General features: G+C 45.7%; 1 protein-coding gene and 1 non-coding gene across 5 annotated transcripts; both read left to right on the top strand.

The window, feature by feature from the left end:
* The first annotated feature begins 5,187 nt into the window (after positions 1–5,187).
* On the top strand, positions 5,188–13,661 carry EIF5 (eukaryotic translation initiation factor 5). 4 transcript variants are annotated; one of them, XM_045448346.1, is made up of 12 exons: positions 5,188–5,421; positions 5,556–5,766; positions 6,654–6,933; positions 7,271–7,352; positions 7,623–7,795; positions 8,105–8,216; positions 9,047–9,189; positions 9,442–9,600; positions 10,121–10,282; positions 10,563–10,727; positions 10,996–11,130; positions 11,468–13,661. In XM_045448346.1, exons 3-12 carry the CDS (start codon positions 6,862–6,864, stop codon positions 11,555–11,557), a joined length of 1,293 nt encoding a protein of 430 aa, XP_045304302.1. In that variant the 5' UTR covers positions 5,188–5,421; positions 5,556–5,766; positions 6,654–6,861; the 3' UTR covers positions 11,558–13,661. The 4 variants fall into 4 exon arrangements, with proteins under 4 accessions (XP_045304302.1, XP_045304305.1, XP_045304304.1 ...); XM_045448349.1 differs by having other exon boundaries at positions 5,307–5,421; positions 5,556–6,933; XM_045448348.1 differs by lacking the exon at positions 5,556–5,766 and having other exon boundaries at positions 5,403–5,421.
* Positions 8,556–8,679, top strand: LOC123584703. The gene has a single exon (XR_006705649.1). It is a non-coding gene; the product is annotated as a small nucleolar RNA SNORA28 (small nucleolar RNA).
* Positions 13,662–14,163: the final 502 nt, after the last annotated feature.

Here is a 14,163-nt window from a genome sequence, read left to right on the forward strand (position 1 = left end):
GTGACACCTCACTTCATCTCTTCCTCGTAGACACCCCTGCCTCCTGCCTCTGTCCCCTTTGTAGCTGACTCCGTGCGCTCCTCAAGGACAGGTCCCCTGACCACAAGCTGTTCAGCCTAATGAGGGAGGCAGACCAGTAAACAGGCAGATGCAACAAAGTGCCATCTGAAAGCCAGAGGTGCGGTGGAAGTATTGGGTGGGAGGGGCCTGTCACAAAGGCAGGGAGACATCCTGCCCAGAGGGTCAGAGATTTCAGGAGTGGGGACAAGCTTCAGTGGGAGTCAGAGAGCATTTGTTTACAGAAGGCCCCTGGGCAGGGCCTGTGATGTGGGCGGGGCCTGTAGCCCAGCAACTCAGAAATGTTTATTAACCTGGGCGCCTTAGATTACCCTGGTTTGGGACACTAGCTTTCAACATAGCCAACGCCTTTACCACCTCTGTACTCATCAGATAACCTTCAGTTCCCTCCTAGCAGCTTTGAACGTCTGCTCTATGCACACCTCTGTGACAGGCTATTGCCAGAAGAAAAACAATGCATAATCCCCTATAGCTCCTACTCAAGCAGGGGAGACAGGAACTTGCCCAACTAAGCTCTGCTCCAACGGTGCGATGGAGGCTAGAGATAGCTGAGAGTAGGATGTCATAGAGGCCCGCTGTCCAACCAGATGGCTCATCACAGAGGGCAATGTCCTGGGCCCCTCAGTGGTCCACAGCTCAGAAACACCAAGGTTCTTGGTCCGTGCAGACTTGATCTTGCTCGAGGGGCAAATTCATGCTAAACAAAACAGACACCCATATCTGAACCACCATGAAGGCCAATTTACCAATTTACCTTCTCAGCAGCTATTCACGTCTGCCCTTCGAGGCAAGTGCTGAAAGGCATCATTCAGGCGCTCATTTGACAAAGATTTCATAGGCACCGGCTGCCCATTACTTAGCAAACTGCGAGCACCTGGTTGGGGTAAATACAGCCAGATGAGGCGGAGAGCCAGAAGTAGGAAGCAGAATTGTGCAATGAACTTGGCGTCAAGCTAGAGTTCAAACGCTGTCCACCATTTATTAGGCAGGTGACTTGGAGAAAATTAACCTTCCTGACTCTGTTTCCTCATCTGTAAAATGGGAATAACAACACTACTTCACATGACTGTCAAAGGATTAAATGGGACTTCACATGTCAATTGCCTAGTTTTGTGTATGTTTGTATTTACCTGGGAAGGCTGTGTCATGTAATGGTTAAGGGAACAGACTCTGGGGTCAGACAGATCTCAGTTTAATTTCCAGATCTGTCACTTACTAGTATATGATCTTGGGCAAATTTTTTCCTCTAAGCCTCAGTTTGCTCTGCACTGAATGGGAGGAACCTGCTTCAGATTCTCTCCCCACCCCCCCACCCCCCGTCCTTCCCCTGTGTGCATGTGCACTCTCGCTCCCTCTCAAAATAAATAAACTTAAAAAAAAAATTTTAGGAAAGGTATCTTGTATCGAGTACAAAACCAAAAACTCTTTAAAAAAGGACAAAAATTCTTCATAGGGACTAAGAAGTAAACAAGATAGTGTATCCAAAGCACTTAGCAAATTCTTAGGCTCTAAGAAGCATTCAAAGGTATGGTTAAGAATAATTTTATAATTTTTTTTTTATTAAATTTTTTTTTCAACGTTTATTCATTTTTGGGACAGAGAGAGACAGAGCATGAACGGGGGAGGGGCAGAGAGAGAGGGTACAAAACCAAAAACTCTTTAAAAAAGGACAAAAATTCTTCATAGGGACTAAGAAGTAAACAAGATAGTGTATCCAAAGCACTTAGCAAATTCTTAGGCTCTAAGAAGCATTCAAAGGTATGGTTAAGAATAATTTTATAGGGGCGCCTGGGTGGCGCAGTCGGTTAAGCGTCCGACTTCAGCCAGGTCACGATCTCGCGGTCCGTGAGTTCGAGCCCCGCGTCAGGCTCTGGGCTGATGGCTCGGAGCCTGGAGCCTGTTTCCGATTCTGTGTCTCCCTCTCTCTCTGCCCCTCCCCCGTTCATGCTCTGTCTCTCTCTGTCCCAAAAATAAAATAAACGTTGAAAAAAAAAAATTTAAAAAATAAAAAAAAAAAAAAAGAATAATTTTATAATTGTTTTTTTTTTTATTAAATTTTTTTTTCAACGTTTATTCATTTTTGGGACAGAGAGAGACAGAGCATGAACGGGGGAGGGGCAGAGAGAGAGGGAGACACAGAATCGGAAACAGGCTCCAGGCTCCGAGCCATCAGCCCAGAGCCTGACGCCGGGCTCGAACTCACGGACCGCGAGATCGTGACCTGGCTGAAGTCGGACGCTTAACCGACTGCGCCACCCAGGCGCCCCATATAATTAATTTTTTTTTTTTTTAAAGAGAGCTAGTGAGTGGGGGAGGGGCAGAGGGAGAGAGAGAGAGAGAGAGAGAGAGAGAGAGAGAGAGAGAGAGAGAGAGAGGGTGAGAGAGAGAATCTCAAGCAGGCTCCACGCTGAGCTTGGCGTTCGATCATGCAACCCTGGGATCATGACCTGAGCCTAAAACAAGAGTTGGACACTCAACCAAGCCACTCAGGCACCCCAAGAATAATTTTAAAAAGTTATCCCCAGTTCAAGCCCCATGTTGGGCATGTAGCCTACTTTTAAAAAAGTAAATTTAGGGGCGCCTGGGTGGCACAGTCGGTTAAGCGTCTGACTTCAGCCAGGTCACGATCTCGCGGTCCGTGAGTTCGAGCCCCGCGTCGGGCTCTGGGGTGATGGCTCAGAGCCTGGAGCCTGTTTCCGATTCTGTGTCTCCCTCTCTCTCTGCCCCTCCCCCGTTCATGCTCTGTCTCTCTCTGTCCCAAAAATAAATAAACGTTGAAAAAAAAATTTTTTTTAAATAAAAAAATAAAAAATAAATAAAAAAGTAAATTTAAAAAATAAACTAAAATTCTGGGGTGCCCAGTTGGCTTGGTCAGTAGAGCACGTGACTCTTGATCTTTGGGTCATAAGTTCAAGCCCCACATTGGGTGTGGAGCCTCTGAGAAAATGAAAATACAGGGGGCACCTGGGTGGCTCAGTTGGTTAAGTGTCCGACTTCAGCTCAGGTTATGACCTCACAGTTCATGAGTTCGAGCCCCGCCATTGGGCTCTCTGCTGTCCGCACAGAACCTGCTTTGGATCATCTTTCTCCCTCTCTCTCTGCCCCTTCCCCGCTTGTTCTCTCTCAAAAAAATAAAAATAGAGCTGTCCCTGATTAGATACAAATGAGTGGTACACCTGCTAAAAATTAAAGTTAAAATTAATACAAACTTTTTTTAATGAAATTAAATATGAAACCATCAAACATGGCAGAAAAGAAAATCACTTCGTATTTAGCTTTATTAAAAAATACTTCCGAGGCTCACCTGGGTGACTCGGTTAGGTACCCGACTTCAGCTAAGGTCATAATCTCACCGAGTTGGAGCCTCACATCCGGGCTCCCTGCTGTCAGCACGGAGCCCACTTGATCCTCTGTCCCCTCCCCCGCTCATGTCACATGCTCTCTTTCACAACTAAATATAAAAAAAAAAAAAACTTAAAAAAAATACTTCTGAGAAGGCAGGCCTCTTAACTCAGACTAGTTTCACGCCCATCTTTTCCAACAGTTTCTAAAATAATGTCATTCGCGTGCAGCTATGCAAAAACCCCAATGTTTCAATGCTGCTAAGGCATATTTCATGTTGAACCAGAAGCAGCTTGTTTGGGGTCTACCTTTTCCATTTACCTGATGGGAAACCTGGTACCCATAAAGCATTATGCATTTCTTTTAACAATCATACCCCCATGTATATACACTGCGTGGTTATAACAGAAGCTCTGGCACCAAGGACACAGATCACTTCTCTCAACTCTGGATCTTCCCTTTGATTTATTAACCTCCTCACCCACATTGTCAATTTTAAAGCCTCAGTCAGTTAAGCGTCTGCCTTCGGCTCAGGTCACAATCTCACGGTTGGTGAGTTCCATCCCCACACTGGGCTCTCTACTGTCAGTGCAGAGCCCGCTTCGGATCCTCTCTCTCCCTCTCTCAAAATTAAATACATGTTAAAAAAATTTTGTAATGGTTTATGAAGCTTGTAAACCATGATTTACTTTAATAAAAATCAGCATACCTTTCAGTGCCAACCTTCTTGCATATTTGACAGATCTGTAACAAAGGGCAGACCCTTATCCACCTCACCATGTCCTCAACAACATTGCTACTTTATTCAGATGGGGGAGACCACAGAAAGCAGATTAGAGCCCGTGGCTCCATTATTTGGCTCTTGGCTAACAACAACTATGTTTGCAAATTTCAGGATGGACTCGATCGCTTTTACAGTAGCAACTGAAACTTTTCAGCACAATTTAAGTTTTTGAAAGAATGGGAGAGTTTCTGTAATCACTTCAAAAGGAGGAAAACATGAGAGGCTCTAAATAGCCATTCCAGAGGGACCGCTCTGGAACCTCATTAGGAACACCTGCTTTGGGCTATGCTTTGCCTAGCAAGGAAGTCACAATTTATAAACTGTGGACTGGATTCCGGGAGTGGTAACGCAATGTGATACTCGTTTTGAGCAAAGTTATAGTGGAGCACGAGAACACGGAGACCTCTCCGAGACGCACTTTCCGGAGGGTCTCGGAGTCACGAAGTAATTTGGTGTTTCCCTCTTTAGAAAACGGGTGTGCGGGTGTGCCTAGCCCCAGCAGGCTTGGTGCCGGGGAGGGGAGCCGTGGAGTGAGCGAGAAAGGCAGGCTACGGGCCGCACGACCCTGTAATGGTGTCTTGGCGAGTCACCGTCGCCGCGGGTACATGGACCCCGGCATCGGACCTTAAAAGACAGCACTTGGCATGAAAGAGCCAGGCCCCCCAATCATCACCGTCTGCCCAGGCCTAAAGGAGCAGGGAGGAGGAACAACTTCCGCCTCGAGGACCGACGACGGGCGTCCCCAGGGGACCGAAAGGGCAGCTAGGAACCCACTGGGGAGGCCGCGCGCCCGCCGCGAGGGGAACTCGGTGGGAACGCCGCGAAGCCAGGGCGGCGGGGGAAGGGAGTCAACCGCCATCTTCCCCTCCCCGTCGCTCAAACCGACAAAGCGCGGCCCCGCGGCCAGCCCACAGCAGCTGCCAGCCTGCTCTCGCGAGACCGCGAAGACCTCTGGGAAAGGCGGGGGGAGGGGAGGACAGAGGAAGGAACGCCGGACCCGGGAGATGGGGGCGGGCTGAGGCGGCGAGCGGAGCCTCAGGAAGCAGGAGGGGCGGAGAAAGACGCGATTGACGCGGCACGTGGACCAATGACGAGCGAGCTCGGGCGCACCTCGGGCCAATGAGCCGTGCGGCCTGGCGCGGAGGGCGGGCGCAGGGGCCGAGGGTAGCTTGAGCGCGGCGGCGGCGTTGTTCAGTCAGAGCGAGAACATTCCAGAGGTGAGTCCGGTGGAGGGGCGGCGGCCCCGCGCCCCCTCCCCAGTCCTCCCCGCCCCTTCGACCCCCGCGGGCCGCTGGCTGGCGGGGAAGGCGCCCCGACGCCCGCGGCTCACGGCGCCGTCTCTCCGCGCCAGGTCGCCAGGCCCCGGGCGCTGAAGGGTGTGGACCCCGGACGTCGCTGGGACAGCCCCTCCCCGCTGCTCGGCGGCGCCTGGCCCGGCCGCTGCTCGCTGCGCTGCTCCGCCGCCTCCGCCGCCCCTCCTCGGACTCGGGTTCACGCGCGCCTCACTTCATCCCAGTCCCGGGCGAGCAGCGTTGGGTTTATGTCTTTATTTGACGAAAACGGTGAGTCCGCCGGCGGGCCGGCGGGGAGATGGCGGCCGCACAAGATGGCGGCGCGCCGCGTGACCCGCGCGCGTGTGGCGCAGTTCGGGCGGGCCCCCGCGGCCCCCGCGCCCCCGCGCCCTGCCCTCCGCCCCGGCCCCCGCCCCCCTTCCTCCCCCGCTTCCCTCCCCCCTTCCTCTCTCCCGCCCCCCACTCCGCCCCGCGGGAGCGCGCCGCGCGGGCTGAGTCAGGCCTAATTGCTGCATTCATGAGTCATCGCTCGCTCGGGGGCGGGGGCGGCCCGGGCCGGCGCCCCTCGGCCGGTTTCGTTTCCCCCGCCGCGCCGAGGCCGGGCGGCGCACATGGCAGGGCGGCGGCGCGGCCGGCGGGGCCCGGAGCGCAGCCGGGGAGGAGAGGTCGAGGTCGCGCTCGGTCACCGCCTCGCAGTCCGCGCGCACGGCCGCGAGCGCGCGCTTCCCGGTGGGGGTGGAGCGAGCGCCCGGTGCCGGAGGACGAGTCCGTAGTTTTCCGTCTCGGCGTGGGGGGTGGGGGAGGGAACCTGAGAAGTTTCTTCGCGAGACGGGCTAGGTTTGCAGAGCGCAGGCCTTGGTTCGGTCTCCCGGCAGTTGTTGAAATATGGCCGCTGCACGGAAGCGGACCTCCGACGGGCCGTGTGTTCGGCGTGGTGCGAGCCCGCGGCCGCTGGAGCAGCGCGGCGTCTCCCACCCTAGTCCAGGTGGAGGCCTGCTATGCCGCCACAGGTGTTCTGTGTTAGATGGGGTGCTGGCCGCTTCCCACGTGAGCTGGGTGCGCTCATCATGTAGCAGAATTAGGCGAAGGGAGGTGTCCTCGCGCGGGAATCCCGTTAAACGTCGGGGGGGGGGTTGTGTGTTCTCTTTCTCTTTCAGAGCTGTTGCGCAGCCATTGGTACCTGTATTGGGGAAACATAGCATACAAACAAGAAGCTTACAGCCTCAGTGGCGAAAATTTTTTCATGTCAGAGACCGAGAACTCTTGCAGTCGTTTATGTCATCCCTTCTTCTCCAGACAGAAGATACCAAAAAGTTGCAATCAAAGATCTCTTCATCTTATTGATAAAGCCACTAATAAGCCAAAATGTCTGTCAATGTCAACCGCAGTGTGTCAGACCAGTTCTATCGCTACAAGATGCCCCGTCTGATTGCCAAGGTAATCCCGATCTTCGTAATGAGGCCTAAGCTCTTTTTGTAGATTTTAAATTTTTTTTTTTTTCAACGTTTATTTATTTTTGGGACAGAGAGAGAGCATGAACGGGGGAGGGGCAGAGAGCGAGAGGGAGACACAGAATCGGAAACAGGCTCCAGGCTCTGAGCCATCAGCCCAGAGCCGGACGCGGGGCTCGAACTCACGGACCGCGAGATCGTGACCTGGCTGAAGTCGGACGCTTAACCGACTGTGCCACCCAGGCGCCCCTCTTTTTGTAGATTTTAAAAGATTGCAGCTCCTGGGGCAGATAATGCAAAATTAAAGTTCTTTTTTTCTTTAGGTTGAGGGCAAAGGAAATGGTATCAAGACAGTTATAGTCAACATGGTTGACGTTGCAAAGGCGCTTAATCGGCCTCCAACGTGTAAGTAATGCCTCTTAGGAGGAGTCTGAAAAAAACATCAATATGGAAATGACGAACTTTGTGGGTGTTTTGTTTTCAGTTGTATGTTAATTAGTTTCGGGGTTAAGTGGAATCCTGGGGGTGAAAAACAACTGATTTATTAGTTGCTGTTAGATAAAATTACCCAAGCAGTACATTTTAACTCCACATAAAAGTGTAAAGAGTGACATTTGTACAAAGAGGAATGAGTAGCCAAAGATTTGGTTAACAGAACTTTTTCTCCCCCCATAGATCCCACCAAATATTTTGGTTGTGAGCTGGGAGCACAGACCCAGTTTGATGTTAAGAATGACCGTTACATTGTCAATGGATCTCATGAGGCGAATAAGCTGCAAGACATGTTGGATGGATTCATTAAAAAATTTGTTCTCTGTCCTGAGTGTGAGAATCCTGAAACCGATCTGGTGAGTGTTCTTGAGGGTTTTGTCCATAAGAGAAAAAGTCACCTATCTGCTTTTCTGATCAGTTCTGTGATTCCACCAAGTTCTGTTCCCGAGAAGGCAAAACAACTTCATTGGAAGTAAAAACCAGAAGCAACACATTTTTTTAGAATACTTTCATACTCTTCTACATAGATTATTTTGTGTAAAAGATACTGTTTTTACGTTAAGCTGGAGTTAACCATCAGATACTTCAACACCTTGCTACTTGAAGAATTTTTGCTTCATCATAGATGACATACTTGTTTTTAATCTTTGTTTCCTTTCTGGCAGCATGTCAATCCAAAGAAGCAAACAATAGGTAATTCTTGTAAAGCCTGTGGCTATCGAGGCATGCTTGACACACATCATAAACTCTGCACGTTCATTCTCAAAAACCCACCTGGTAAGTGTTCATGATGAACTTCTAAGATTTTAGCTTAAAAGCAACTGATGTTGGAAACAAAACTGAAGCTTTCTTGCTGTTACAAAATTGAAATATAAGGGATTTCTAATCTCTGTACCGTGTTATGTGGAATCTATGCGTTTGAAAGACTGCCAGTTAAAACTCTGCTTTGTTCGGTTTGTTGTTGTTGTTGTCGGTTTTTAAGATCTGTTCTTTTGGAACGGGAGAAGTAGATACTATATAAAACTGTTGGGATCCCAGCAAAAGATCTACTTCTGGAATACTGTTTTGTGAACTGGGGTCTTCGCTTTTTAAGCTTGAGTGGCTCTAGAACATTGCAAGCAACACTCTGTGTCAGATGATCGAAGTTGTCTGATGCAATTTGAGCTTGCTATAGCAAGAAAGTCTAACCTATTCCAGTGGTCTCTTCCATGAGACCGACTGTTATATAGACTTAAACAGCGTTCTAACCGTTAACTGAAGTGCGGTTGAGATAAGCCTTTGTTCAGGTTCATGGGGGGAGAGAGGGTCAGGAGTGCCAACTTTCACTTAATTACCTGTTCTTTCTGAGGCACTACGTCTTAATCTTTTCTAGTATTTGGGGGACATTCTCTTCTTACCCTGAATGTTTTCACATATGAAATAATGGTAGATGAACTTGGTTTATGAGTCCTTTTAGAATTATTAAGTAGCATTGTGTTTGTGTATGGTTTTCTGAGGGGAACGTTCCAAAGCAAAAGGGGGCAAGGTTTTAAATGTTCATGAGACACCATGAAGTGTTGTACACACTGTAGTATTAATTTTTTACTTCTTTTTTGGTTTTCCTGTAGAGAATAGTGACAGTGGTACAGGAAAGAAAGAAAAGGAAAAGAAAAACAGGAAGGGCAAAGACAAGGAAAATGGTTCCATGTCCAGCAGTGAGACCCCACCACCACCACCACCAAATGAGATCAGTCCTCCTCCACATGCTGTGGTGAGTGCACAGTTGATGGTATGGTAGGCGCTAAAGTTGTGTAAAATACGATGCTTGGGTGACATGGGCAAAGAGAATGAAACTAGCCATAGTTATAACATTGCAACAGTATGTTAGGTTCCTGATCCTGTGGTTAAAAAAGCCTGATGTGTGTTTGTGGAAAATGAACCTGATGCCATTAACATGACTAGAAATCTGGCATTTTTTTTTTTATTCTTAAGGTATTTGACCAACCATACTTGTTTTTAACAGGAAGAAGAGGAGGATGATGATTGGGGGGAGGATACAACTGAGGAAGCTCAAAGACGCAGAATGGATGAAATCAGTGACCATGCGAAAGTTCTGACACTCAGTGATGATTTGGAAAGGACTGTTGAAGAGCGGGTCAATATCCTGTTTGATTTTGTTAAGGTAAAGCAAGTTGCTTCAAGAGCAGTTAAACAATTACGCGATCAAGAAATCAATTTTATCCAGCCTTGGGTTTTAAGGTATCTATGACTAAGCTGGTTACTTGGCGAGTAATTTTTTCTCAAGCTGTCTTTTGAATACTCCAGTGCCAGGTTTATTTTTTCCATGTTTTGCTCGAAAACTTCTTGAAGGTGGTTCCAGGTACTATCTTTGGCATGCACATAATCATTGAAAAGTCCTGAAACTGGGGTGCCTGGGTGGCTCAGTTCAGCGTTCCACTTCAGCTCAAGTCATGATCTTTTCATGAGTTCAAGTGCAGAACCTGTTTGAGATATTCTGTCTCTGTCTCCCTCCCCCTACCTCTGCTTGCACTTTCTCAAAGTAGATAAATTTTTAAAATGTGAATAAGTCCTGCAAGCATAATAAATTAGGAAAAAGGTCGTTGAAAATTGGAACTACTAACTAGCATCTCTGGAGCAAGATAGGTCTCCAATGCACTGAACTGCTTCCTTTTTGTTTGCAGAAAAAGAAAGAAGAAGGTATTATTGACTCATCAGACAAAGAAATTGTTGCTGAAGCAGAAAGATTGGATGTAAAAGCCATGGGCCCTCTTGTTTTGACTGAAGTTCTTTTTAACGAGAAGATTAGAGAACAAATTAAGAAATACAGGCGCCATTTCCTACGAGTAAGCAAATTATTTTAGGTTCATAAATAAGATGAGAGCTGGGTGACCCTGGGAACGTTGTTCGCTGTCATACTAAAAATGGAAATGATTGACCTACCTCACAAGCACGGGAGTATCTGGAAAATGCTGTACATAGCCCCTTATAGATAAAATAACACACAGATCTTTAAGGGTTGGCTGAATCACTGTTGAAGGCCAGAGCTTTAAGGAATGATACTGGGACGATTAATGTACTTTTAGTGCTTTGAAAAGTTGTTAATGCCAACGTGTTTATTTCCAGTTTTGTCACAACAACAAAAAAGCTCAACGGTACCTTCTTCACGGTTTGGAGTGTGTGGTAGCAATGCATCAAGCTCAGCTCATTTCCAAGATTCCCCATATCTTGAAGGAGATGTATGATGCAGATCTGTTGGAAGAAGAAGTCATCATCAGCTGGTCAGAAAAGGTGGGGAGTGTAGATACATAAACAGTCTCTTCAAGATGAGAAGTGTCGACCGCTGTTGGGGGGCTCTTTTGGAAGAAGTAACTTCTAGTACTTCTACGTTGAAATACTGTCCCTGGGATAGCCCGTAGGTGATTCCCACTTGGCGTTGAGTCCAGATTAGGATGTGACCCAGTCCCTTCAAAGAGCTGAATGTGGGCAATTCTGTGAGTGGCTCAAAAATTATTTTTTAGATTCCTCAACTAAGGAGATTGTATTGAACGTTTTTTAGGCGTCTAAGAAATATGTTTCAAAAGAGCTTGCCAAAGAGATTCGTGTCAAAGCAGAACCATTTATAAAATGGTTGAAGGAAGCAGAGGAGGAATCTTCTGGTGGTGAAGAAGATGATGAAGATGAGAATATTGAGGTAAATAGTGTTAGAGGTGGGGGTTTGGGAAGTTTAGAATGGCAGTCTTGGGTAACTGAAAATCTTTGGTAAGTGAAATCTCTCAATTTGATTGGCAATAATCCATGAATGCTCAAAGGTAACAGCAGGTTGAGTATAGAGGGGCTAGTTGTGTATGAAAATTAAAATGTTAGGCCATAGAGAGAGAACTTGGTTTTCACATGACAAAAACTTAGAAAAAATAAAGGCTGTGTTTGGGTAGTTTTTTTTTCTTATTGACCATTGATTTGTACTATTATTACTTTTATAAATAGGTTTACTGGGATAAAAATTTACAGTAAAAAATTTGTTTTATCAGGTGGTGTATTCGAAGACTGCCAGTGTACCTAAAGTTGAAGCTGTGAAGTCTGACAACAAGGATGATGACATTGATATTGATGCCATTTAAAGGGGTGGGTGCAGCCCAGCTTAACAGTGTAATGCTGCAAATCTTTCTGCATCATCAGCCAGAAGTGCAACATGTATGTGCAAAAGCTAAAATGGCTTAACATCATGCTACACTTTCTACTAAAAATGTATTGCTGTGAGTGGTCTGTAATTAAGCCCAACAAGACATCTAGGGAGTCCATACACATATCAGTGAGCAGATATAGTTTGCTTATTTATAGCATGTTTCTTTTTGAAAAATTAGTGGTGGACACATTTGGATCACATTTATACAGTTAAAAAATAAAGATTTGATTTTGGTCATTCTTAAGATTTTGGCTCTGAATGACTTACGCTGAAATGGCTCCTTAAAATACCGCACCATCATTAACCTGATAGGACTCTTGGAGCCTGTTAGATGTTGTTAGATGCTGAGACTGTAAAGGTGTCTTCAGCAGAATGTAAACATAAGCTTACTTATAATTCTCTGCAGCCATTGAGAAATAAGTACTTTCTGAGTGTTCAGTCCCTCAAATTGGCATCTGGTAATGTACATTCTTCTCATGCCAAGGTGGACTGATCATCAAATGGCAGCGTGACATCTTTATCTTACTGAGAAGTAAAAATGACCTGAGTGTCCTATAAATAATTTTAAGAGCAGGTTTTGAAACTTGAATTGTGTTTTTTCAGTTCGTGTATACTTACCCCAAATTGTAGTCTTTGGAGTCATGTGCATTGCACGTTGGATGAGCCAGGGGAATTATTACATTAACAAATAAGCATTTTACGTGTATGTAGCTGTTGCTTTATACTGAGAAAATTTTGAAACTGAGGTGTGGTTATATAGTAAGCTATGACTTTATTTGGGGGAAGCAGGAAAAGGTGCACTTAATCTCTAGCAAAATGAGCATAATTTTTCAACTCTTATTCTTAGGGTTTAATTATAATTTCAGATGTTTTAGGCATACTGTATCTTTTGTTCATTGTGGATTTCCTCCTGATAATATGGTTTGTTTAATGCCTTTTCCATGTGGATACTTAGTAGCTTAATGCTTTTTAGGTTTTGGTTGCTATCTTGCCAAAATAAGTGTTACTGTGTCTCAAACTTGATTTCCCCCCCCCCCAAAAATGTTTTATTTAAAAAAAAGCTAAGAGCATACTTCCAGTTAAAGCCTATATTTTGGTGTAAGACTTAAAGTGTTTTTTATTTCATGTTGAATATAGCCAGACACCCAAGAAGTCTGTTGATGGTCACTGAATGCAGGTTACTGGGGCCTGACTCAGCCCATCCTGAGATTTAGATTGGGAAATAACTTGCTGGTGAATTCTTGGCTCAATTAGCTGGTCTAAACTCATTTGACGTGGGTTATGGCTATATCAGAAATTCTCTTCAGGGGAGAAACTTGTTCCATTTATTTCTTTCCACAAAGTACACTAGGAATCAAAAATCCAAAGGGTTATTAATTTTGTTGGGAGCACTGTCTTACATGGCTTTTTTCTGTGATCCATCTTCACAGATTACAATGAGACCTTAATGTATCTAAGAATTTTTCACATTGGAAATTATATAAACATTTGGTATAATAAAATCTTGTTAGCTTGATGTTTAAGGAAGTAAAATCAAGTAATCTATCTGCAAATTGGTCTCTCTCTGCCTTTCAGTCAATATTGAGTGAAGAAGCACCTACCAGGAGGGAATGTGCTCTGTCACACCAAAGAGATGAGATTTTTGTAAACTTGTATCTTACATAGGTTACAATTCTTTGCCATAGGCGATTTTGCTTTCATTATCTGAAATTCTGTAGGAGTTGGTGGTGACTTAGGCCAAGTTGCATTCAACATACCCAATGTCAAGCTAATAGGGTTTTGTTATGGAGCTTTCTTCTTCTCCCCTACCCTCCTTCTTTTAATCTGAAAGAAAACCCATTCGGGCTTCTAAACACTATTTTGGCTGAGCCCAGTATTCAGTCTGGTGCCAAACTTAGAATGGAATTCAAATCCACATAATAAAAATTTTACCCATAGAAGCTATCTTAGTAAGTAATCCTTGCTTTAATCTATTCAACGGTTTTAAAATTTCCTGTTTTAAACAGCTACATTACTTGATTAAAACAATGTTGAAATTACAGTTTGTCTTTGCTTTAATATTAAAATTAGTCTAGATTTTTATCTTATATGATTGGAGCATTGAACTCTGCCCTGTTTTGTAGCTGCTGGTTTGGATTTGTGTTGGGATGTTTTACTTCCATGGTTGCAAGTCCCACTCACAAAACACACACTGCCTCATTACTGTGGGTCAGTGACTTTCCCTAGGTCTTGTATTCCTGTTCTGTAACCCAAAGTAATTACAAACTGAAAAGTTCTGCCTTAATCTGAGTTCTTGAAATTTCTTCAATTACTTTGGGGGAATTGAGGTGTTAAGTGTATAGTCCTGTAACTGGATACAGTTTTTATCTCTAGTTAAGAAAGGGAAACGGGTGCTTAGGGGGCTCAGTTGGTTAAGCGGCCAACTTTGGCTCAGGTCATGATCTCAGGGCTCGTGAGTTCTAGCCCTGAGTCGGGCTCTGTGCTAAACAGCTCAGAGTCTGGAACCTGCTTCGGATTCTGTGTCCCATCCCCCCCGCACTG

The sequence above is a fragment of the Leopardus geoffroyi genome, chromosome B3, assembly GCF_018350155.1.
Source record: "Leopardus geoffroyi isolate Oge1 chromosome B3, O.geoffroyi_Oge1_pat1.0, whole genome shotgun sequence".
NCBI lineage: Eukaryota > Metazoa > Chordata > Mammalia > Carnivora > Felidae > Leopardus > Leopardus geoffroyi.